The sequence below is a fragment of the Bombus pyrosoma genome, linkage group LG1 (assembly GCF_014825855.1).
Source record: "Bombus pyrosoma isolate SC7728 linkage group LG1, ASM1482585v1, whole genome shotgun sequence".
NCBI lineage: Eukaryota > Metazoa > Arthropoda > Insecta > Hymenoptera > Apidae > Bombus > Bombus pyrosoma.
In genome coordinates, this window is record NC_057770.1 from 8,383,173 (window position 1) to 8,407,994 (window position 24,822).

General features: G+C 32.7%; 1 protein-coding gene across 2 annotated transcripts in view; it reads right to left on the reverse strand.

Annotated features, from left to right (window-relative positions):
* The window catches only part of LOC122567113 (Kv channel-interacting protein 1-like), a 171,819-nt gene that overhangs the window by 17,835 nt on the left and 129,162 nt on the right, over positions 1-24,822 (reverse strand). Inside the window, exons 2-5 of one of the 2 annotated variants that reach the window (XM_043725338.1) lie at positions 21,114-21,406; positions 16,147-16,476; positions 11,134-11,322; positions 2,550-2,623 (exon numbers count right to left, since the gene is read on the reverse strand). In XM_043725338.1, the coding sequence (XP_043581273.1) occupies positions 2,550-2,623; positions 11,134-11,322; positions 16,147-16,476; positions 21,114-21,406 (886 nt within the window). The remainder of the gene's footprint in view (positions 1-2,549; positions 2,624-11,133; positions 11,323-16,146; positions 16,477-21,113; positions 21,407-24,822) is intronic. The other variant, XM_043725344.1, reaches the window with a different exon arrangement.

Consider the following 24,822-nt stretch of genomic DNA (forward strand, 5'->3'; position numbering starts at 1 on the left):
GTGCCGAAGAAAACGAAAAGAACAGACGGGAGAAAATGTTTGCGACGTAAAAAGCTACTGCAATGTGTGAGCTTCGGGCAACCCGAGGTTTAATTACACAAGGTACATCTTCAGCCCGAAGCGTTCAGGGATAATTATGTTAGTTGGTAATTATCTTCGAACGACTTCCCCTCAGTTTTCTTATTTCTCGATTCTCGAAATAATAAACAGAAGGGGAGGAACGGCTGCACCGTCGGCAAATTAACCGCGAATCATCGATTAATTGGACTGCACCATCGATTGATTGGAAAACTTAGTTAGATCTATGGTGCTCGTTAGTGGCATCCTGCTAGTGGCAATTATCGTTAATCTCCGTCGAATATTTGTTCGAAGCACACTTGCCAATTGAACGGTGCGAATGGCTAATTGTACAAGGACGACAATAATTCGCGTGATGAATATGGGACGTTGAAATGCTTGCTTCAACAAGCGATGCATGAACAACGTTTAAGCAACGGTCGTATGGCGCTATTATGTGTAATTTGTATCGGAGCAAAGCAAATGGAATTTCCTTTATCGCTATCATATCGATTTTTATATTTTGCATATTAATCTTTTCATTTTTATTTCGTTCGTTAAGGTATTTGTTCAGCGAGTATAACAGCTTAATCTGACTCTACATTGTCAATTCTTTGCATGAAAACTAGGTCATTGACGATTCATGCGAAATCACACTCTTGAAGCTTTTATTTTTACAAATATACAAAAAGCAGTTTCAACTATTTAACTTAGCAGACGAATGTATAATTCAATAGAGATAGACTTTTTAAGAGCGTAGAACGGCGAAAAGATCAGGCTTGGATATAAACGACCCAGTTTGCCGATGTAGCGTGAAAAAATATGTTTATCTACGGAGGATTATGGGTACACTTAACGATTTTAAACGATGCATGGGATTCTAATTTGTAGGAGCTAGCGGAACGCAAGTAGTTTTACTTAACTATTAATGGTCATGATGTTAAGTAACATCTACTTTTGAATATATCGTTATAATAATTTTTTTGCATTGTTAGTGTGCGCTGGAAATATTTGATTATGCGTTTAACGTTATTACGGTAAACGTTATTGTATTACTTTATATATCGTACTTCGTTTTTGCCAATGTGTTATCGCGCAGAAATTCCTTTGTCTCGACATTCACATGTTAATCGTTCTCGCTTTAAATCGTTGCTGTATATTTTAAATATTTTAGATTCCACGCGAAATTTATAACATATCTTCTTTCTGAAATAGTAAATATTAGGTTACATCGTTATTAGTTAAGCTATTATGTAAGAGAGTTCTATTCTTTTTCCAAATATTATTACAAAATAGAAGAAGAGAAGAGACACAAGAAACATGTGTTTAGGAATACTTCTCAATGAACCTGCGCTATAAAACATTAATCTACTAAATCTTTAGTTGAAAAAAACATGTAATTTTAAGGATTCATGTTCCTAAAGTACATAGTGGTACTTATTTATCAGAACATCTATGTCAGAGAAATTATAGTGTTCTACGGTCACGGTAGATATAGATATCACACTAAACTACACCCTTTACTTTGACTTCAATAAATCAACGTATAACACTTGCGTCTTTTAATGTTAATTTGTATTTGTACATCCTATATTACCGAATAGAATACATTTAAAAAATATTTCAAGTGCAAGTATTTTTTCTAATGATAATTTAACAGTTTAAATATTGGCAACAAAGATGCGTAACAATCGTTTGAGAGTATCGAAAGTTCATAATGGGCAATTCCGTTTATACGATATCTCGTAGATAATGAGACTTTCTGTCAGTGTAATTCTGGTTTTAAATGTAGTTAACGTTGCGAATTGGTCGTTTTTTTTTCTACGGCTTGTAATAATTAAATCTGAAAGTGGCTCATTTTTTCCCTTGGAAGTAGGATTGAGTGCTTTGTTGAAAATCGATCGCCGTTAATATCCTATCCTTATTTGCACATACTTTCAACAGCTTTCCGAGTAACGACGCTGCTGATTGGATTTTAATTCAGTTTCAAAGCAAATTTTTCAGTGTTTACGATGAATCTCGATGCTTTCATGCTACAGTGTTTTTATTTCCATGTTCGATGAATTTTTAGTACAGATTTTTATGACAGATTTTAAAGGTTCTCGAAACAAAATTCCTTCAGCTTTCGCGTACAAATATCTTATTTGTTTCTTCGTTAAAGTTAGTACCTAAATTTAGTTTTATCGCTTATGTTCTTTTTTTTTATTTCCATAGTTTTTTTTTTCTAAGTTGTATAACAATAACCACTTTGAATTTTTAAAGCACACGGAGTATTGCGCTTTAACCGAATATGTATTTTTTTAATTTTACGTTTTAATTTAAGTTATTTTCAACTCGTATGCATTCATGGATTAAATAATTTAATACTTTTAATCATTCGAATTTTTAAGTAAATATTATTTAATTTAATAATTTAGAATTTGGATAATAGAACTGCACGAGTGAATAAAGTTAACAGTTAAATAATGTAACACATACTAGATCGTGCTTACCTCAAAACTGAGAATACCGCTATGATCCTGGTCCAAGGTGTTGAAAACGTAATGTGCATACTGGCTAGTATTAGCTGGAAAAGTAAATAAAGATAGATATTTTAATCACGTTCGTGGAAAAACAACTCACTAGGAAAAATAAATTATTGCTTATGTTAATCCTTTCAAGTACCTTCGAAGCTATTAACGATACGTTTGAAAGTGTTTTTATATAGAGACTGAATAATTTTAAGGGAAATATATGTAGATGAGATTAAAAAAATATTTTATTGTATTAATTGTGCCAACTCGACTCTATAGCTTCGTCTTGTATATAAATTGCAATATAAATATAATTTACGAATAACAGATTTCACATTCATAGAATTAGAAATGACGTTGAAGAGATAAAAGTGGTAACCCATGATAAAAAGGTCACAGCCACAAGAGACAGATAAAACTGTCTTCTTTAACACATTTTCCACTAACATAAAATGTCATCACTAAACGAAAAGTTACATAATATACAAGCATGGCAAACATCGATACGGACAGTATTTTAAATCTAATATTTATAATGCAAATAATTTACAATTCTTAGTTAATTTCTTAGACGTCACCAAAATTAACTCCGAATTTCTACTTTAAAAAAAATTCGTCGAAAAGAAAACCCTTGGCAATAATAATTTTGAACGTCTACCGAATATACATAGGAGTACAGCCTTAATAAGCACTTGAATTTCTCAGATGGTAAATACTCAGTGACCTTTCTAAGGAAACCTTTCCAGATCGTCGAATTTAACATGGTAAATTGAAACTCTACCGGTGTGCGCTAATAACTTCCACTTGTCCAACAGAAGTTCAATTCAGAGCAGAGGTTCACATTCGAAATTATTTGACGGAGATGTTACTTTATTTCTGTTAGAAGAGACACGTTTCTTTCGTGACGATTTTGCTCCCCTTCGGAGGAAAATCGTTATCCTATCAAACAAAATAAATCGATATTATGGAAAACTCGTAGTTACAATACATGTTCTTTGAGAAAAGTATATTTTGAATAATCTATTATTCGTAGTTTTCAATGGAAATATATGTATAGAATTTAAAGAAACGAGGATAGCAGTTTGATATTTTATGAAGTAACTGAATGTTGGTAAATTTACATTTATTATATGCATATTCGTAGCATGTTCATTCAAAGTCGCTAAAATAACTAAAATAATTGTGTAAAGATGTGATAAAATTTGAATGAGAATGAGATACGTGTCGAATACGACTAAAAATTAGGAAAAATTATGAAAAATCATTAAAAAATATTATTTGTTACGTGTAACCTTGTTAATTACATTTTAGAAAAATGGGTAAAAGAATTACATAACAATTTAATAAAATGTATAATTCCAAAAATTGAACGACGATATTTTACATGTCTTTCGTTATAGGAGACTTTTCGTAGAGAAATGTCAAGGTTAAGGAATGTCAGTCTCGTCTTTACTTAAGCAGAAATCTCGGAGGTGCTGCTTCAATTGAAAGGATTCGTCTAGAAATTAGTACTCAACTCCTTCCAGCGAATTATCACAGTGGGACTCTTGTGCTAGCACGAGCACCAGCGTAAAGCAGATTAACTCGTTAAAGTTGTCAAGCTTGTACGAATTAGGCTTCTAGAGGAAGACAGATATGCTATTATTTAGTGGCACGACAAAAATCAAAAATTAGTTTTGTGTTCCGAATGTCACCCTGTCACAAACTACAAACAGATTAATGCTAATTAATTTTTTATCCAATTCCAACATTTTTATGCTTTCCGCTAAATGTAAAAACTTTGAGTCCTTTAAGAACATTTGGTAGAATTTGCAAATTCGTTAATTTTAAAGTAAAGAAGTATGTACACATAAATAAAATGTATCTCGTGCGAAATAATTTGCAACACCTGCAATTAAAAACAAAATCGCTTTTTTTTGTATCTACGCATTGGAAGCTATTTATTATGATAAATAGATCTTCTCTAAATGTTTAGAAATTTCCTTCTTTTCTACGAACTTTTCTATTTTTTAAATACACGTATTGATCTTTATTTTCGAGAATATTATAATTATTTTTATTCTGTTTTTATCTTTGACTGTTCGAGTTTATAGCCAATTAAAATCGTATGTACATATCTATAGGATGGCTTCAATTCCTATATATAACAGGAATTGAAACCATCAAAGTGACGATATTGGTTGTATAAATGTATATATGTATGTGCCAAGTCTATACAAACATGCGATATTAAATTGGAAACATTTATTGAACTAGATTTCTCTAAGTTATGAAACTTATCAAATTTATCCGTTTGTTGTTGTTAAATGATACTGATAATTTTTGTTATCCCATTGATTGTTTAACAAAATAGATTTAATCGAATACATTAGTAAAAATATAGTACGATCATTATCCAACAATAAAAGTTTCTCATAAAAAGTCTAAGATATCTTTTGTATTTCTCGAGTAATATTTATACGGTTGAGATAAGTTTCGTTCGCTGTGAAAATTCTTGGGATATTTTTCACTGGAACGGGAATTCGATGCAGCGACGTTTGCGCTTGGGGGTAAAGTAGTAATATTTTTATGGTAAAAGACCTGCTCAGAGACCAAATTCTTCGAAGGCAAACTCTAATCTACATTCTAGCTCCTTTCGAAATTTTTACTCGATATACGGAATTGAAAAGTAAATGAATGTGAAATTATCCATTTGGAATAGAAAATTCGAAACACAAATATTTTGCACACATATGATTTTTCATCTAATCTATGAAGTTTATAAAAATTAATTACAATTAATTAGTCTAACTGATGAGCTCATTATAAACTGAATCCCATCGATCTTTAAATAATTTTCTTTATTAAAAAATAGTTGCGCTGTGTAATATAAATATTTTATATTCTTGTTACATAAATAATGGCAAAAGAGAGAAATAAGAAGATACAAGAGAAAAGTATTAAGAATAGTAAAAGAAGAATGATATTGTCAAAGCAATGAATAGTTTTTTAGGAGAGTAAAAGTTTGCAGATCAAACTTACATTTTTCAGGGATTTGGGAAGTTATATTTTTTTAAAGAATGAAAATGGATACCTATTGAATACTAACAATAACTTTCCCCACTTGCATTTCGTCTGATATTCTTTCTTACAACTTTATACGAGTTTCCTGTTTACTATGGAAGAATTTGGGAACCATATTATAAGTTAAATTTGTTCGCCGCACAAGGATTCTATTTTATGATGAAAATAGACTTTTACTATCTTCTAAATTGAACAACGAGTCAATATCGACTTCACTTTCTAAACAACGGTTTATAGTACGTATACCTATACTAATTTTACATATTACAAGCTCCAAATCGAGAAACTGCACGTTTTTAAAGGGTACTTTATTATTTTATATTTTGTACCTTTCTTAAGAATATACCTAAGTTTATACAATATATTTCTATTGTTTAGCATATTTATATTATTAATTTTTCATTTTCTAGGAGCAATTGTAATATATTATGTATTTTTTATATGCTTCGAAAAATTGTATTTCTCTTTCATTAATAATAAGGCTCATCATATTTTCACATTTTCCAATTTATAACATTACTGTGCCAACGATTTTTAATTATTCTTATACTGTTGAAAAGTTAAATTATTTTAATTGCGCTGGAAAGATCAGATTTTACTGAATGACGTGGCTTTAAAACATTTAATTTTGTATATAAATTATAATTCAAAACGTGCGTTGGGTATTATTAGCTTTTCAACATTTAGATGATCATTTTGAAACGAGAATACTTTGTTATATAAATTATGCTCCAAGCTTTTAAGGAAACGAATATTTCTCACAAAGATTATAAAGATACTTTCCCATATTTATCATGCCAATATATCTAATTGATTTCAAATTCTACGCGAATAAAATTTCAAATCTATATTTGACGTGAAATATTGTATTTTTATATATATCGATATTAGATGTGATCTATTCAGATATTGTACATTATACTATATCAGACATATATAATTTTCCAAAGTTAGACGATAGTTGCTGTAAGCAACCTTATAGCGAAAATTCACTATTCAGCAAAATGGGTGGTATCGTGTTGTCATAATTCACCTCTTCGACTTTCGACTATTGATCCAAACCTTAGAACGTCCTTTTGTCATTGGACATTCCCTTCGACAGATCCAAAGGTATAAATCTTATTTCATTGCACGAACATACATGAGAGTTTCGTTTACCTTCTCGAAACGCTTGAGGGCTTTTAGATAAGTACAAACATGTATCTCTCTGATAAGAAGCAGGGATAGACGCTCGCGGCTGATCCTTTTGACCTTTGTACATCCGCTAGCATTTACAACCGTATCGTATTTTTGTATCGTATTTTCTCACGGAAAATTGATTGCTATTGAAAAGAATTCGATATATAGCCATGTATTATTTTCGTAATATTATAACTGTTTCTGTCAAGCAAATATCATTAATCAAATTATTTTTTGCAATTGTTCGGTTGTTTTATTGGAAACGAAACAAAAATATACGAGAGTGACGTAATTAAGTATATTGCTCTTAAATACCTACACAACACACGTATTTTTTATGGTACTGAAATTTTGGAATTTCGACTTTGGCGATGTGCATTTATGAAAATGTTGAGAATCTAAAAAAAAAATGTGCTATCATGGAAACCCTTAATTGAAATTTCAGCATGAGGAACGAGAATATATCTAGTCGCTCAGTTCTGTATTTGGCTGTGATAACGAAGTCGGTGTATTCATATGATGTAGCGTACAATATTTTATATAATATGTACATAAAATAGTGCATCATATCACATATATTATACGTGCAACGCAGAGGAACACAGGCGAACACAATGGTGCGAAACCCAGATTAACAGTCATAAAATTCATTGTGCTTTGCGACGCTGTACTCAGCGCCGATTGGGTAGCACAAGCTTCCTAATACAATATGAAAAGACGAAAAGAAAGAAAAGAAATATAACAAGCTCTCCGAGATTTTTGACAAAATATTTCTGTTCCAAAAATTCCCGATTTCATCAACCGTTTTACTTCAGGAAGGTTATCTCATCAGGGCTGCTCCAAATCAAGCATTTAGTTTTCAAAGGCTATTTTTTAGAGAACCAACTGATCTCACAGAGAGTTACAAGCGAGAATCTTTACGTATAGGTTTACTTTTATTCGCGCAAGTTCGATCAATGGTGGAATTGTCTGGATTTCTTGACACAATAAGAGACTCGTGAACACACTACGTGTTGTAAAGAAGGATTTGAAAATGGATTTACGGTAGTCGCAGAATTAGAAGTAATTGATCGAGTCGTCGCGTCGCCGAGTTATAATTTAGTCGACCGTGAAACTGAACATCTGGTATCAAGTCTGGCTGGTATCAGTAAGACCGACGAAATGTCGGAACCATGTTGCCATCGGATATAGTTTATATCCAAAAGTTTCAGGTAGTCAATTGAATTCAATTGATCGTATTTGGTAGTATGGACTAATGCCGCTCTTATTGTCACTCTTAGAACAGAAAGGACATTAAAATTATAACTTGCTCTATTGACAATAATAATTTGATTGTTTAAACAGATAGACGTTTCTTATTTAACGAATTCTTAAAAGCTACTCTTTCTCTCTCTCTCTTTCTCTCAATTAAGGGTAAAAATAATTTTGTTTTATCTTTTTTATATTTTTACTAATGAATATTATAATTAATAATCATGATTAGATATAATGGTAATGAAATATTATAATTATAATAATGTTGCTATTTGTAATGAAAGTTAATTACATTTGTAAGATGGGAAGCTAATAATAATAAACTCTATTTAGCGTTTGTAATGAATTTTTAGTATATCATAATTTTTCCAGATAACAATAATTTTACAGGAATCAGTTTGATGATCTTTCTTTGACGCTACTATCGCGAATGTAAATGAAACTAATACCTTACACCTATAAATTGTAGGAAATGTTGGAGGTGAAATTGTAACACGTGAGATACTACAGCTGTTATACACGCAACTATTATGCAAAACAACCGCGTATGGAATAGTCGAATTTATTCTCTGGGTAATTACTATCGAGATGCACGAAAAACTATGTGGATTTCACATTTATTTATTATTAACGAAGTAGAAATATAACTTAATTACGTTTCAATAGAATCTGATTATTTAAAATTTCACTACTGAAATATTTGTATGATTTAAGTATAAATAAATTCCTGTTCCTTAATTTTCCTTATAGAAACAAATATGTTTTCTATTATATTATATGACAAAAATTGGTAATTCTTCTTTCTTAAACTTATCTACATTGCTTTAGATAAAAGCTTATAAATACACTGCAGTTAAATATGTGCCTGTTAAATTTTTAATTAAAAACTTGTCTGTTAAAGTTTTGACTAAAGTTTTCCCATAAACATAGTCAGAGTTTTAAGGTTACATAAATCATTGCATATTGTTGGTTTTCATCGACGAAGAATGAACGGTTAGAATTTGTACGCTTGTCGGAACATTTTTTCTCAGATTTTGAGATTTGCCCTTGTTCTTCCTCTTGTATCGAACGACAAACAAATGACGGTATCGATACGACATGTAGCACTCAGCCATAAAATTGTTCGCGAAGAGAAATTGTCACTATCAGGGGATCGAAGGTCGTCTTGTGTACTTACAGCTGCGTACAAAGTAGTACGACACTTCAGCCGTGTGTGCTCGTTGCCAACAAAAATGCTTTAATCGATAATACCATCAAGATTGAGTTTAAAATCTGATATACACGTTTAAAAGAATCGTTGACCAAAAATCTTAGGTTTTTACCTTAGTCAAACCAATAAAACTTCTAATGCTTTCCGCAAAATCGCGTTTAACAATAAATTTACTCTTTTCGTTGCAGATTAAAATCTTTGAATATTAGAACGTCGACTACGAACAATTTCGCACTATAATTTAACTCCCACCGGTACTATATTGCTCTCCACATACATAGGAGAATCGAAGGATTTTCCACAAACTTTTCTTTTGTTATGAACAATTTTTTGCGCCAATTTTACGGTGCAGTCATTTTTTTCTACAACACGGTTTAAAAGGTTCTGCTATCTTCTTAATTTATCGATATCATTATTGTAAATATCGTACTATGAAATATAATAAAGCAAATAATAATAAAATAACTGAATTTCGGTCCATGGTTGTTCCTAAAATGTAGATTAGTCATTCCCTTTTTACAGTGGCCGACACGTGTTAATTAAAGCGAAGATAATTGATCCGTCAATCAAAAACTGCAGTGACATTTTTAGGACAGCTTTCTGAATATACTAACGCAACGTTCACTCTGAAATACATACCGCATATTATATACATGGTAGCAAATCGATAGTTATAAGCAAGAAAGCGATATGTTATATATGAAAACAATTGAACAATGAAATTCGTTTGGCAGTTCTATTCTCTGGAACAAATGTACAATGCAAAATTATAATATAAATGCGGGGAATGTAATATAATAACTTATATGTAAATGTTGTTGAATTAAAAATTTTATTGCTTATACCACTTTTCTTCTGAGCCCTTCGATTGATTGAATACGCCATAAATTCTAAGTAAGGTAGAATAGGGGTCTTTGTCGTTAGGGGAATTTAAAGCAAGCTTTTCGCAAGTTACACAGAAGCCTCGGATAGCACAAAAATATTTGAAATCGATAGAAAGCCATTCACTGACGAATATCGATATCGTTTTTACGGATAAAGAGAAACGCTGAAACGTAGGACGATTTTGATACGAGAGTTTGTTACCATGGTAACTATATCTGCATTCAACGAAGTATCGTGGGTCTATTTGCTCTATTCGATTGTGCTTTCTCTCCCATTGTGTTTTTCTTTACCCAGTATCTACACGCATATAGCTAGCCTATTGTTTATGGTTTTCGTCGAAGCTCCGCGTTACTGCGAAGCAGAGAGAATTTAAATGTGAATACACACTTCAAATAAACAGAATGGAATAGTATTCGTCTGGTTCTTATATTCGAATTTCACGTCAACATACTTTTTAATGCAACACCAGTTTTTATTTATCATTTATCGAATAAATGAGTATAGAATTTCCAATAACTTCTCTCGTCTTTATAGCTAGATTTTACCACTTTTCGCTTCAATTCAAAAAGAAATGTGCTCATGTACAAGATTGATTAAAAAATGACTCAAAGGACGTACTAGGGTTAAATATTCAAAATTACAAATTATTTAATCCCGTAAAAGAGTACTGCGCAACATAGTGATGTAACTATGCATTGTTATACAATTAGATGTTATTTTCTAACATTTTATATACGTATAAAATATAATTTCCTTTATTTATTTCTCCATGATATTGATAGTACTACGCCATACGCTTTATCTAGAAATCACAAAAGTTGGATAGAGTCGAGTTGGAGAAAGTCAGTTTGTGCATCCCTAGCTGAACGAATTAAAATGCTGTGTTCATCTTCCGCTAAGTTTCCGCCACGTATCCGTCATTAATTAAAACGATGGTAAAATCTTTCGGATATTATGCCATAATGCACCCACCTCCTTGCGGAAAGAACTGTGAGTAGATGCACTTGAAAGTTTCCTCTCTGACGACTCCCGTGGGACATTCTGCCTTGAAGCCACGATATATTCTCTTCAGCTCTGCCTCGGTGAATCTCGTAGCTCGACAAAGACTCGCCAACGAGTCGGGTCTATATCTCGGGGTCTGTTCCTCTTCGTACTCCGAGTCTGTAAAATCGAAATCAAAGGTTTCTGTTAATTATGGAAAAGTACATTCGCCCTTTGCAATTTACTTTCCGCAGTACCGTGATAGTAACTTTAAATTGCAAAAATACGTATGTAGGTTGTTCCATTAATTTTGTCCACTTGAAATGTCTTCGGTATCTCAAAGAGCACGCGAAAATATTGTGCATGAAAGTTTCAAGATTGACAAAAGTACATAATATTTTTATACATTGAGTACGTTTGGTTAGGAAGGTAGCCGTTAGTTCGTTTTTAACTGTCTTCGGGTATTGTGAGTACACGTGTACTCCATGAACCAAGTCCTGAATGAAAATACTTTACTTTTTTTTACTTAATTCTGGCTTTATCATAGCTATTTACTACATAACATATTTAGCTAATATTGAATATTGGTACGAATAATGTTAATTATCACACACGTTTCGCACGTTATTTGTTCGCAAATGCAATATATACCTCCTCTTGATCATGTGCATATAGTGAAAAAGAGTACATAGTATATTCATTAAGGGGAACGATTTTTCTATAGACAGTATCGTGCAATTCGTGTGTTTCGAGTTACTTGTAAATTGTTTGTTGTGTAACCTTTGCGATGAAGAAGAGAATACCAAACAATAAATCAGTTCTGTGCTATTTTGCTTTTGTATTAAAGTATAAAATTTATTGATGTTTCCTTTTGTTCAAGTGAATTTTTTTCTACGCTTCGTAGAATTCGGAAATAACAAATATTCAATAGAACCATTACGTTTGTACGATATTTAATTAATAGTTACGAATGTCCATAAAACTCGTTGACTATAATCAATTTTTTGGGCATACAAATTTAATTGCACGATTATTAATTTAATAATAATACAATTAAATTTTATCGTACAATTTCGCCAGTATAATGAAAGAGAAATGCTCTTTAGATCTCTACAGATCGTCAAATTAAACAATATATCGTGTTTCCAATATTTATTCGCATTATTTTTCAGAACAAAGCACGAAACATTTCACAAAAAAAGGAACTAAAAGAAATTTTCACATCACTCATCCTTGACAAATAATAAACAATGCAAGGGCAATATTTTATGATTTTAGAAGTGGCATTAAATAATCGTATTTGATATTATACGTATATAGTTACAGAACATTAATACTGCAACATTCAAACTATCAAATTTGAAACATGGTTAAATTAGGAAACGTGGTTATAATTAGTATAGTACACATATGTATAGTATGATATTTATATTACTGTACGATATATCATAAAATATCATAAGACGAGTTAGTTCCCTAATAATAATATAAATCAAAAATTTCTAAACAGATCTCGTAATAAGGAGATACTACTTTATAATGAGCATTTATTTTATTACTCGCTTTGATTTTGTTGAAAATTTTATTGAAATAATATGTAAAAGATGTTCAAATACCTTCATCAGCTATTGCGTCTACTAAAAATTTAAAGTATTTCAAGCGGCACATTAGAATATTCCGCATTTACACGTAATTTGTCGTTTTGAACAGAACGACGGATGGTTTGAAATTCTTTCTTTCCAACTCTAACAGTAACACTTTAGCTGAACGATATAAAACGTCGGACAATTAATATTCGCACGTCTGTGTTTCTTTACGGTCGCAAAAAAAAAAAAAAAAAAAAAGGAAGGATTCGAGGCACGTACGATCGATGCGCGTAGACGATTCACCAGTCATGACTAACAGTACCTCTTGCACATTTAAATGAATTTTCCGCGAGTGGCGTGCAACGAGCAACCTATTGTCAGCTTGTTTCGATGCACACCGACGTATGCTTTTATTCGTTTCGATTAAACGAGGCGTTGAATTGCAGCCCGGAAAATGCTTTCCAGAATTCATTTACCTTTCATGCGAACGAAAGGCGGTGGCTTGTGCGAGTAACAGTAAAGAAATTTATTGGAAGCTGTTCCATCGATAGAAAGTATCAACCTACTTTTTTTAGACACTGCTGTTGAACGATTATAATTTGCGTCGAAACGTTGTTTCCTTCAAATACAATCAATTTTTATACGTATTCAATATGAAAAAGAAATTGTCAAATCGATACATTCGTTGATTGTTATTGAGTAATATCTCACTTTATGGAAGAGATAGATGTCCCTCCTTTTTCTTTGTCATTTATGTTTTGATGATTTTCTATGAGGACAAGATTAAGACTGGTTGGCAGTGAACGTGTTAAATTCTTCTTATTAAGTAAGTTATCTTTTATGCCTTAGTACAATTTCCGAAGCTTTGAAATAAAAAAATTTACAAAATAATACTATACATATACAGCGGTTAGAAAAAGTACTCGAACACACCCTTCTTCTCCGGCGAAGTGTTCTTTTATTACATTCTATGCATTTCATTTTGGTATCAAATATCATAGTATCAAACTTTGTGATCATATCAAAATACATAACACGAAGTTTAATATATTTGGACCTAATTAATTATATAAATGCCATATTGCATGCAATGGTGTACCTATACTTCTTTTTCTTGCTACTGTATATTGTTCTCCCTATTGTATAAATAAATACTCTCAGTCAGGAGTTTTCAATTAAACTGGGATAAATTGTAATATCGTTTTAGGAACGTTTCAGAGACTCTCTAAGTAGCGATCTAAATTTTTCACGAGCCTCAGTTAAGCACAATACGGCCAAACGAGAAAAAACCGTAAAGCAATGATAGTCACTCAACGAGGCATCGGAAGAAGAAGGTCGATTGGAGGTAAGTCGAACACAATAACCCTTGAAACACGTGAAACAAAGGCGTACGTGCACATACAGAGGAAGAAGCATGTAGGAATATCATGCAACATAGATGGCTAGGTAAAGCACGTAAGCAAGTTGAAGGCCCCTCGCAATAGAAGCTCGGGAGACTCACACGTTTCAGGAAAATGTGTTCTAACCACTTCGTGGGATACGATTCTAGAGTACGATGATGCACGCGATAAATTGCTACGAACTTTGTAAAACATATTTGTATTCTGATACGTAACTTGCTCAATCTCCAAATATCGACGTAGCTTTGAACGCACAGAGACTCACGAAAGTATTTGAATGTTTATTGTATGAATTGTTTTTGAATACATTGTAATAAGGTCGTAGAAGAATGATCTGATAAGTACATTTCCGCCGATTTTTATATTTTAATGTCGCTTCGTAGTAAGAAAGAGACATTAATTAATTTCGAAATGAATAGTCAATATTGTTTAAAGAGAGAAAATTAAATAGAGAACAGTTTCAATTGGAATTATGCTCCAAACATAACGGGTTAAAATATACTTCTCACTTTCTGTTCAACCCTAGTTGATAGTCCTCGATTCATGATGGCGAAACATTCAATTTGAATACATGACAATCGGAAAACCCGTCTCTCTGCGTTGCTGAATTTTTGATGGAGACTAGCTATAATCCTGTCAAAATGTCGGCAATCTTTTCTAGATAGACATACTCCAAGCTATGTCAAAAGCTTTAAACAATACTGCCTGTTTGGAAATTTCCTAAAAGTTCAAAAGTATAAACTTTAAAAGTATGAAATAAACTCGATATGAGTCAAAAAATTTAGAAAGGATTTTAACGGAACAAAAAAGAAAGAAGATTTAATTTACCTTTAAAGCATACGTTGATTATTTCAGTCATTGGTGTTCGTTATTTGGAATTTCAATTTAATAATAATTATTTACTTCAGTAAAATACAGTTAATAGGAACACGTATAAAAGAAAATGGTATGTAGTTGAAGTCAACGCTACTGGGATTTTACTTTGTCATTTTTAGTGTTCTATATAATACACATTCTATACTCATGTATTCTATACTACACAATTTCATCTTCTATAGCTTTAAACTATATTTTAGAAAGGAACATGTGCTGAAGAAAATTCTATTGTAATCCAAAAATATGCTATAAAGTGCTGTGCAAACTAGTATAATTTCAACTACAATATTCGTACACACGGTGTCCGGTTTATTATATATTAAATATATAATTTATAAATATTTCGAAAAACATGAATAATACAATACACATATTTCAGAGAATGATTGGGATATACTATACTATTGTGTATTCCTTGCGTTGACCTTAAAACCTCACACGAAGAAAATGTAAAAATTTCTATACGGATACCTCCACTTTACTATACATTCTCGCAGCTGACATTCAGTCGTTTCCAGAACATTACAAACTCGTCTCTTTTGCACCATCCGCTACCAAGATATGAATTTTAAAATTCGATGCGTTGTCAGCATTAGCGTTGCCCGATGTACATCGCAGAAATATTTTTCATCATGCTGTTACTAGTATGGCATTGTCGAAAGACAAAGTTGCAGTTTTCTAACGTTTCTAAAACAGTTAGTCCGTTCCAATCAGTACTTCTAGGTAATATTTTGTATTGCTCCGTCAAATCTTGAAAGTTTATCTATGTCACAAGTATGTGGCGCTTTGAAAACGTCCGAATATCAGCTCGAAGGATATATAATAGAAGATGGAGGTGTTCGCTTAAAAATTATAATATCATCCTCGCAGAGGGTTTCAAAGTCGCCACAAGGTCAAATACGCAAAAGTATAGTGTGCCCTCTACGTCATGCAATTTTTGTCTGAAATATTTTTTCATCATCAACATTTTTATCATCATTTTTTTTTCATCGTTCACGTTTTTCGAGACATTTAAGCGATTCTAGATAAACCGGACACACCATATACATACACATATACATAAACCATATTATTCTATAGAATTTTTATCATGCAAAGATACATTACATAAGAATACTTTCAACGATAAGCTAGCCAAATACCTAAAGCGAATTTCACGCCGGTCCACGCCTGTCGAACGTAATTGATCAATCTCCTGTAGAGAGGCCTTGGTGGTCTTTTCGTCGGAGCACCTTCCTCTTCGTCGCCTTGGCCATCGTTGTCCAAGGTTCCCGGAGGTGGTCCCACGCCTGTGAGTGTGCCAACCTGGTTCCTCTCGCCAAGAATATTTACTACTTCCCGTAGCTCAGGCGCTACGCCCTGCAGTCCTGGAGAGTAATTCGCGGGGGCGACGCCTGAACCAAGAAGGCTCGCGCCGCCCCCGCGACCTCTGCCACGGCCCCGGCTACCTCGACCCCAGGTGGTACCGGTACCTTCGAGATTATACAGCGAGTTACGCTTAAACGTGACGAGATTTCGAAGAATACCGATATTTTGCATGGGCTTGATGCGCAACGACGCGCAATGATGTGCAATATAATATTAAACTCACGATTTACCCAAAGGCAAAGAGACCATGTTTACACCGAGAGATTAATTTAAGGTCGTTCGAATTCGTTGTTTCATAGCGTAAAGTAGTACATTACGCTGGTAGTATGTTGAATATTATCGGTTGTTTTATGAAATTTTTGTGAAAATGTACAGAGTGTGTTTCAGCGCTCGATACGTACATGATCTGTATTACATTTCTATTTACATTCGCGAAAGGGTGATTTTCGTAGATAAAGTATCTGGGAATTAGGTTGTGGATGTTTATACAAATGCGTACTTTTACAGGAAATTGTTTGATCGATGATTTCGTAACGTAATATTTTGCTCGAAGATAAGAATACTTGGAAGAATTCCTTTTCGTATGTAATTAATAAACACGAAGAATTGAATACTATGTTATACTTTCCTAAATTTTATTAGTGTTACCAATACTTTAATCAACTTTTAATCAACTTTCTTGTTATATCTATATATATTTCGCAAACTGTAACAAGACATAACAAGAAATGACATTTCTCGAGCTTCCACGTATTTAGAAGCATTGTTTGGCAAAAAGGTGTGGTTCGTCCCTTTGCTGCGCGTAGTCAACGTACCCTACTATTATTCTGGTCGGTAGTTTTCTTGATCCTGGCTGTTTAGCTTATTTCCCTCCATTTATCACGCTTAGCTTGAACTCGAAGCACATTTCTGTTTGCTACCTTACACGCAACAACAGTCGGATAAGGGTAGTTTCGAGGAAGGAAGCCAGAGATCATGTAGTTTCGAGACACTGACGTAACTTCTATCAAAACCTCTGTACAGAAACACGCTGCTACTCTCTAGACCTCTAGACATAAAGCAACATAGAGATTAGAGCGAGACGCATTGAAACGACAATATTCTTGACAAAATATATACGTTTTGGGTAAATCACAGGCGAGAGTCACGTCCGCGTCGCATGAAACTTGCTGAATTTTTAACGAGAACATGGGAACGGCATTAAAAATATGAGATTCAGCTTCAGTTGAAGAATTTCATGAAACAGGCGTTAAAACATTCATGAGAATGAAAAAGTTCAATTAACGCGAATCCGAGAGTTATTGATCTACCCCGTGCCCTGTGGACGTTTTTCTATTCCTGTTTACGGCTTTAAGTGCGGTTAATATATATATATATATAAAATGTTTCCACTAGCCATAATAGTTTTATTTAGTCCGATAAAATATTTTCTGCTTAGCTTCTTTTAGCATCGTTCTTGATCGAAATTCACAAAGGTGGATTTTGTAAAGTTGAATTTATGAATTACAATTTGTATAAAAATATAGAAGTGCTGTTGTAATTAAAGTCACGCTGAACATCTTACATGCTTGCCAATTAATTATAAAATATAAAAACAAAATATATTATATAGAATACAAAAGAGAATTCTTAAAAAATATTAATTACAATTTGCATAAATATGGCGTTAAATGTAATGCTATTGTATCTAAAGTTTGATGAAGATTTTGAATGTTTGTAAATGAATTATTACTAGTAATTGAGAATTAACTATTTTCATATTCTTTAAATACGAATTATTGTTAACAATACGTATTCAAATGAAGTTGTATTAATTATGTTGAATGCATAATGTCCGACGATAAACTACCTTAAACAATGATTAACGTTCTAATTTCATTATTCCTTTGAGAAGATTCATTGAGAGATTTCTATCAAATAATGCATTCCAAAATTGGCATAAATTGACCATAATGTTCATACCAGTGTGCATCTGTCTGCATAACTCAGAGTGACGTGTAATAAACATAATAAACGCGCTTACTTGTGTAAGCAACCGATTTGTAATAAACTTTAAATAATTAGAAACGGTAGCTATGGAGAGAAATTATGTGCTTGAATGATAACAGTGGATAGAACACATTCATACATTAAATAAGCTGTAATTGTGTTCCGGAATTAAGCGGTGGTGCCACAGTAGTAATAATGTTAACTGACTTTGAAACGAGGTATTACTAGAATAGTACAGGGCAATGGTAATTAGTTCTTTAATTAGTTAAATTGCTTAATTGAAAGGCAATTATTCCACGTAACCGTGTTTAAACTAATTAACGAAATCAATTGTCCATCACTGAAACCAAGATATTAAATTAATCACTAACTATCAGCTATTAGTTTCAGATTGGAATACAGTGATTTCTATATTTATGCAAATGAACTATTTATTTCCTTAAAGAAAGAGATGCGAGATGTTCTTGTCTGAATTTGCATGGATTTATAAATGAACTATTTAGTTCGAACTCTGTTGAAATAAATAAATTAAAAGAAGAATCAATTTATATAATAAATAAATAAAGTAAATAAGTAAAGAGAGTTTGTGATAATTTACCACTAATTTAGGTACTGAATATTACCTATAATTTGATCAAGTAAATGCTCTAATCACGATCAGGTATGTTTGCCATAAGTCGGATATGGAGAATCAAGAGAATGACCATGATGGCCTAGATACTCTGTGACGTGGAATAAGATGTTTAGGCTGTATCTGAATGACGTACATCACTGCATACGATAGATATTACATTTTAATACCCGATATAAGCTATTATATTAATAATTTACAATTTACTAGAATGAATACTTCGATAATTTTATTAAGAAACACAACCATTGCGTAATTATAATTTGATATGAACAAACTACAATATGCAAACCTATAATTTTGTATTTCACTTAATAGATCGTAGATAGAAGCAAAGAATGGCATTTATATCGATATTTTGAAAATAATATTATTACTGTATTATTAATTTTACTGCAGGTTAAGTATATATACCTTTCAAATAGCTTTGTATACTCCGTGATATTGGTTATATTGAATATAAGATGTAACTGAGCGTAGAATTAATCTGCTAGTTTTATCAATATTTATTAAAATAATAATTTGGAATATTATGTCGGATGAGTGTTGGAAGTAATATTGTATTCTAGGAGCTTTTATGCAAGGCAAATTTTCTGTGTAAAGTTTGATCCTAACGGGTGAAATTTACTGAAAGGTTGAATAAAGCACTAAGTCTCTACAAGCGAAGACAAGTCTAACACATTTAACCTGGCACGCTAGATAAGATTGAGAACAGTCAACTAGGTGTCTTTGCTTATCCACTATGTATATGGTCTGTTCAATACGATAACGTTATAATAACTATGTTAAAATTTTATTTTATAATCTTTTTTTTTACATTTCAATGACAATTTTTATTTATTTTCAGTATCGATGAAAAATATGAAACATAACAATTACATTTGTTTATGTAATTTCCTGAAACAGTTTTTTGACTTTCTATCAAATTTATTCAATACAAAACTACTAAAAGAACTATTTCACGTAATGCACGTAAACATCAATGTATAAAGCGTATAAAATATACAGAGCATAAGATAGAATATAAAACGTTATTTGTAGCCACCTCTTGTGTATTTCGATCAGCATATAAATCCAATGTTCTCGTTTTTGATTAAAACGATAGGAATTATATTCCAAAGATTTAATATTGCCTCTGTCTAAGTACATCCGTTAAATAATAGCCTCAAATATTTGTATTAAAATACGTAAAAGGTATATTCTTACATAACATTGCATTCAATTATTCTCAAAGTCGACAAAGCATTTGCGATTATCCTTTTTATCATGAAAAATGATATTTTTGATTATCGAATAATATTGAAAATGAATTTTGATGAATTTTCAAATGAGAATGAAATTTTATGTTTCGAAGCAAATCGTGATATCTTTATTAGAACAATAATCTACTAGTCATTTAAATGCCTATATTAATAACATGTATCTAAATCTATCAAATAGTAATAGTGCTATAAACATGTTTGTTTTTTTCAATAATATATCTATTGTATCTTTTATAGTAAATAATTTGCCGATCTACACCATCCCAGGGAATTCCTCAATTATTCTATAATTATATATCTTCTATTATATTCTTTTTTAAATATTTCGTAATTTCCCCGATTCTATTAGAACATCTTTTTAATTAATTGCTGCAGAAAAAGTTTCATTACTTACGTGAAATTTTCTACGGTTTCCCCTTATTTCTAGTTCAAGTACAACTGACAATTAAAAGTTTCAATTATTTTACGAAATTACATTCAACATATCATATGAAATTTTAATATAATAATTAGTATTTTGATTTAGCTTGTTCTGCAATGTTGCTATAAATACAATCACTAATACTTGTATATCAATTAATAATATTTATATTTACAAATAAGCAAATTAAATTTAATTATAAGAACTTGCTTATACTTCGGTACAATATGCTAAAATAATAAAAGGTAATTAATTATTTTCCATCAAGAAATAATAAAATCTGACTTGAAGCTATGCAAGTTATAAACGGATTACAATATTAATTCTCACGTTTCATTGGAAGAATCAGAAAAATATAGAAAATATCACACTGTAGATAATTGCTCGAATAAAAATTCGTGAAGATAACATTTATCTTTTTCGGGTTGAAGAAGATACCTTGACGCTTTTTATAGGAGGGGAGCCCCACCACAGAGCCACAACCCCCCGCACTCCCCGCGACAGAGGAGCTGATGGTGGCAAGACAGGGAGCTCCCCGACCGCCACCTCCGCGTCGTTCCAAGTCACGGCGTCTGCACCCACCTCCGCCCCCACCACCACCGCCACCCCCGGCGGACAACACCACGACGGGTCCAGGGGTACGTTTACGTGCCCCTTCTCGTGCGGAGCCCCTTTTTTCAGAGGAGGGCCCCGCGATCTCCTGACGCCGTACTCGCAGGCTTCTTCGAATCCTGCAATAAATTTGTTCTCGTTCTTTCTTTGTTTCTCTATCTTCAATTATCTTTGAGTATTCTCGAATTTACATGAAACTTTGCTACTTGGAAATGAAAGCAGAGCGGGATCTCGATTATCAGAACATCGATAACGCTTAAAAATATTATAAACGGCCTCTCATACGAAAAATGAGTTATTCGATTTAAAGAAATCGCTGCATTACGCATACATATTTCTAACGAATGCAAAGATTACCGCGAATCGTCTCACTCTATATCGTGACGTGTCTCCCATTGCTAGATCGTGCTTTAATGTTGTATGAATTGAACTTTGCAGCTGATCTTTCCCTATGGCATGTCGGTATTAGCTACTGCTATGCATTTGAAATCGATCGATGTCAGCGATTTTTCTTACTTTCCTAGTATACTTTACAGCTGGCAGTAACGCATTTTCCAGCCGGATACATTTGCGATCTCGGAATTCGTGAGGAATAGTAGAGAATTTACGAGGATTGCGATTTAAAACGGCTCTTTCTACGCATATCTTTTCTACAGCCGTCGAGTTCGCTGGGCAAATCGAGTTTCCATTAGCCTGCTTCAAAACAGCTCTTCCTATTCAATTTTTGTTTTCATCGGATTCTAATAACCTACGTACTTCCCCGTTAACGCTGCACTTTTCTTCTTTCAACGACAAGCTATTGTAATTTAATGTGAATGCACTTAGCTTACGATAGTAATCACGACTGTTCCGTGTTATGAATCTTTATTGTACAAGATTATTTCTCACATTTCTATAATTAATTGAATACAGTGAAGCGTTCCGTACTCGAACAGTCATCGTCTGAATATCCTAGACAATCCCGAACGAATTAATCAAGTCACCCGGAGTCAAACAACTTGGAGATACTTTGTCTCCGTGAACTTATTATTTCACATAAATCGAATCTTTCTTTAAAGTTTGGTCATTTGAATTTAAATCGAATAACTTGATTTCTGTGAATGCACACTTGGTCAGAAATTACTTGGATAATCGAAATCAAGCTGAATATCTGTATATTCCATTGTTCGAACATGTAATTAATATAGTAAAATCGAAAAGATCCATTCGAGTTCGCATTCGATGAAGTTAATCATGTTAATAAACTCTTATATATTTCCTATCATAAGCTCTGTACAGTTTTGTTTAAATCCTTTAAATTTTAATTATCGTTTCGATCCGAGCAATGGTTCGTCAAGTATTAATTAATAAAATTTCAGAGCCCGATGTACGTTAAGCAAATACACTTTAATCGCAAATGAAAAGAGGATAAATTGATTTAGAAATAGGTACGAGATTTCAGCTGGTCCGTATGTAACTGTCTCGGTAAAAGGTAAACTGGTCCACTTTTAATTTTCATTATGAACAGAATCACTCCCTGAGAAATTGGGACACGGAGAAAATGGAATTTTTCGACATAGTTACGTGCTCACCCTTTCTCGCGTACAACCACGTTGTTCCCTCTCTTCAGAGATGGAGTGTTTAAATTAACCCCTCGGATATTAGTTTTGTCGACCAGGTATCCGAAACCCACGATGTGTTAATGGATTAGATACACATGCGTTAATTTCGATGATAGTTCACGATGTTTCCCTTTTCACGGAGAACGCTATTTTCCCGATCCTTTTACGACTTAAGACGATGCGGAGGAATCCTCAGAGTTGTCATAATGGGCACACTGGTTAGTTATGGGTGATTAGTTTGGCTGCGCGTTTATTCTGCCTTGTTAGAGCCTGAAATCAATAAAAAGAAGCATGTCCGTTAGTTTTGCATGAAAACGTAGCTATTGTTAACATGGTGTTAATAAGAGTAGTGTTAAATAACAAAGTAAGTAAAATAGGGGACTGTTATGATTGGGATATGAACGTGTTTACACATTTATTTAATAATTAAATATAAAAAAAAAAAAAAAAAAAATAGACAGAACGCATACAACACGCAAAACTATACAAAATATCAAAAGTATCGTGTAACACTCATTAAAATATTAGAAGGGTCAAATTTTCTGTTTGGGTTTTGTTTCTCTAGTTACCATGAAATCTAATTTGTTAGAAGTATCTTTTACCAAGTATACAACATCTGCGATGTTTATGTGGTCTGTGAGAGAAGGTAGAAGTTATCCTAAATCAATCTGTATAACAATCTAGATCAGCTTTAAACGAGGTGATTTCTTTCACTTGTAAAGAATAGAGAAACATAAACTAGGATGATAAGAGTAGTTATCCTTGGATTAACTAGCATGCGAGAAATACTACTTTAAGTAGCATAATTGTAAATTTACCATACTTTGTGGACGACAAGCGGGCAAACGTGGTAAGAATTGTCTGTTCGTGGGGTGTAAATGTAAGTAATATACTTTGTGGTGTGTTGGTTTTCCGAGCGTGGAAAATACAATTTTTATATTACAATTCGCTGTATTTCTAAGAATATCCGCGTGTTCATAATAATTCACGATTATACACTACATTCTTGACATTGTACCTTTAAGTTATTCTCACAAAATTAAATTGCGATCCATTTTGAAAATAATTACCTCGATAAAAGTCATCCCAGTCGCTGCAAACAGTTGAAAATTCCAGCTTATATATTCGATTTTTTATTTGCAACGTTATTCTATCTAAATCACGTTGCCACGTAAAGTGGTAGAACACGTATAACACGTACGATGCAAGTATTATTTTCCTTTATTATCAGAATATATGTATTTCAAACGTATAAAAGCGAATACCTTGCCAAGAATGATGCCAACGATTTATAAGTAATTACAGATAACATTCGTTTAATCTTCGTGCAAATACAAGGAAATATGCAAAACGTGTAGTAATAACTAATTGCTCGGGGACAAGAAATAACAAGATTTCGACCCACAGAAACTCGAATACGCGCTCCTTGTCTGTATTCATTGAACACGGTTTATGTACAATGCACATGTGTCCAAACGATAAAGTCGGGGCCAGAGCGCTCGTAAAAGTACCACTAGAGCGAAGATCTTCGAGATCACTTGGAATAGAGGACCTTGTGTTCTGTGCACTTTGTAGGTATATCCTCTTATTCTCGATTCTGACCAAAAGCTGGACGGTTCGAGAAGTGGAAGTACAGAACAGATACTCTATCTTTTAGAGAATTCATCGGGACAAAATGAAAATCGTGCGAGTGGATCTGGGGCGTGCAATTGAACAATCACCAAGACCAAACTAAGCAGTAGAAAATAGCTAATAGCGTTGTATCATCGGGATATTTTGTTTTTATGGCAGAATTAAAAAAATTCTTGAAATTTTATTTCATTTTCATCGCTATACCGATTTGAGAATTTGAATTTAATCGCGTATTCCAACTCCTAGAGATATTATTCTATTACTTTCGTAATTAATCAAGTAGTAACCTCGTTCTCTGCGAA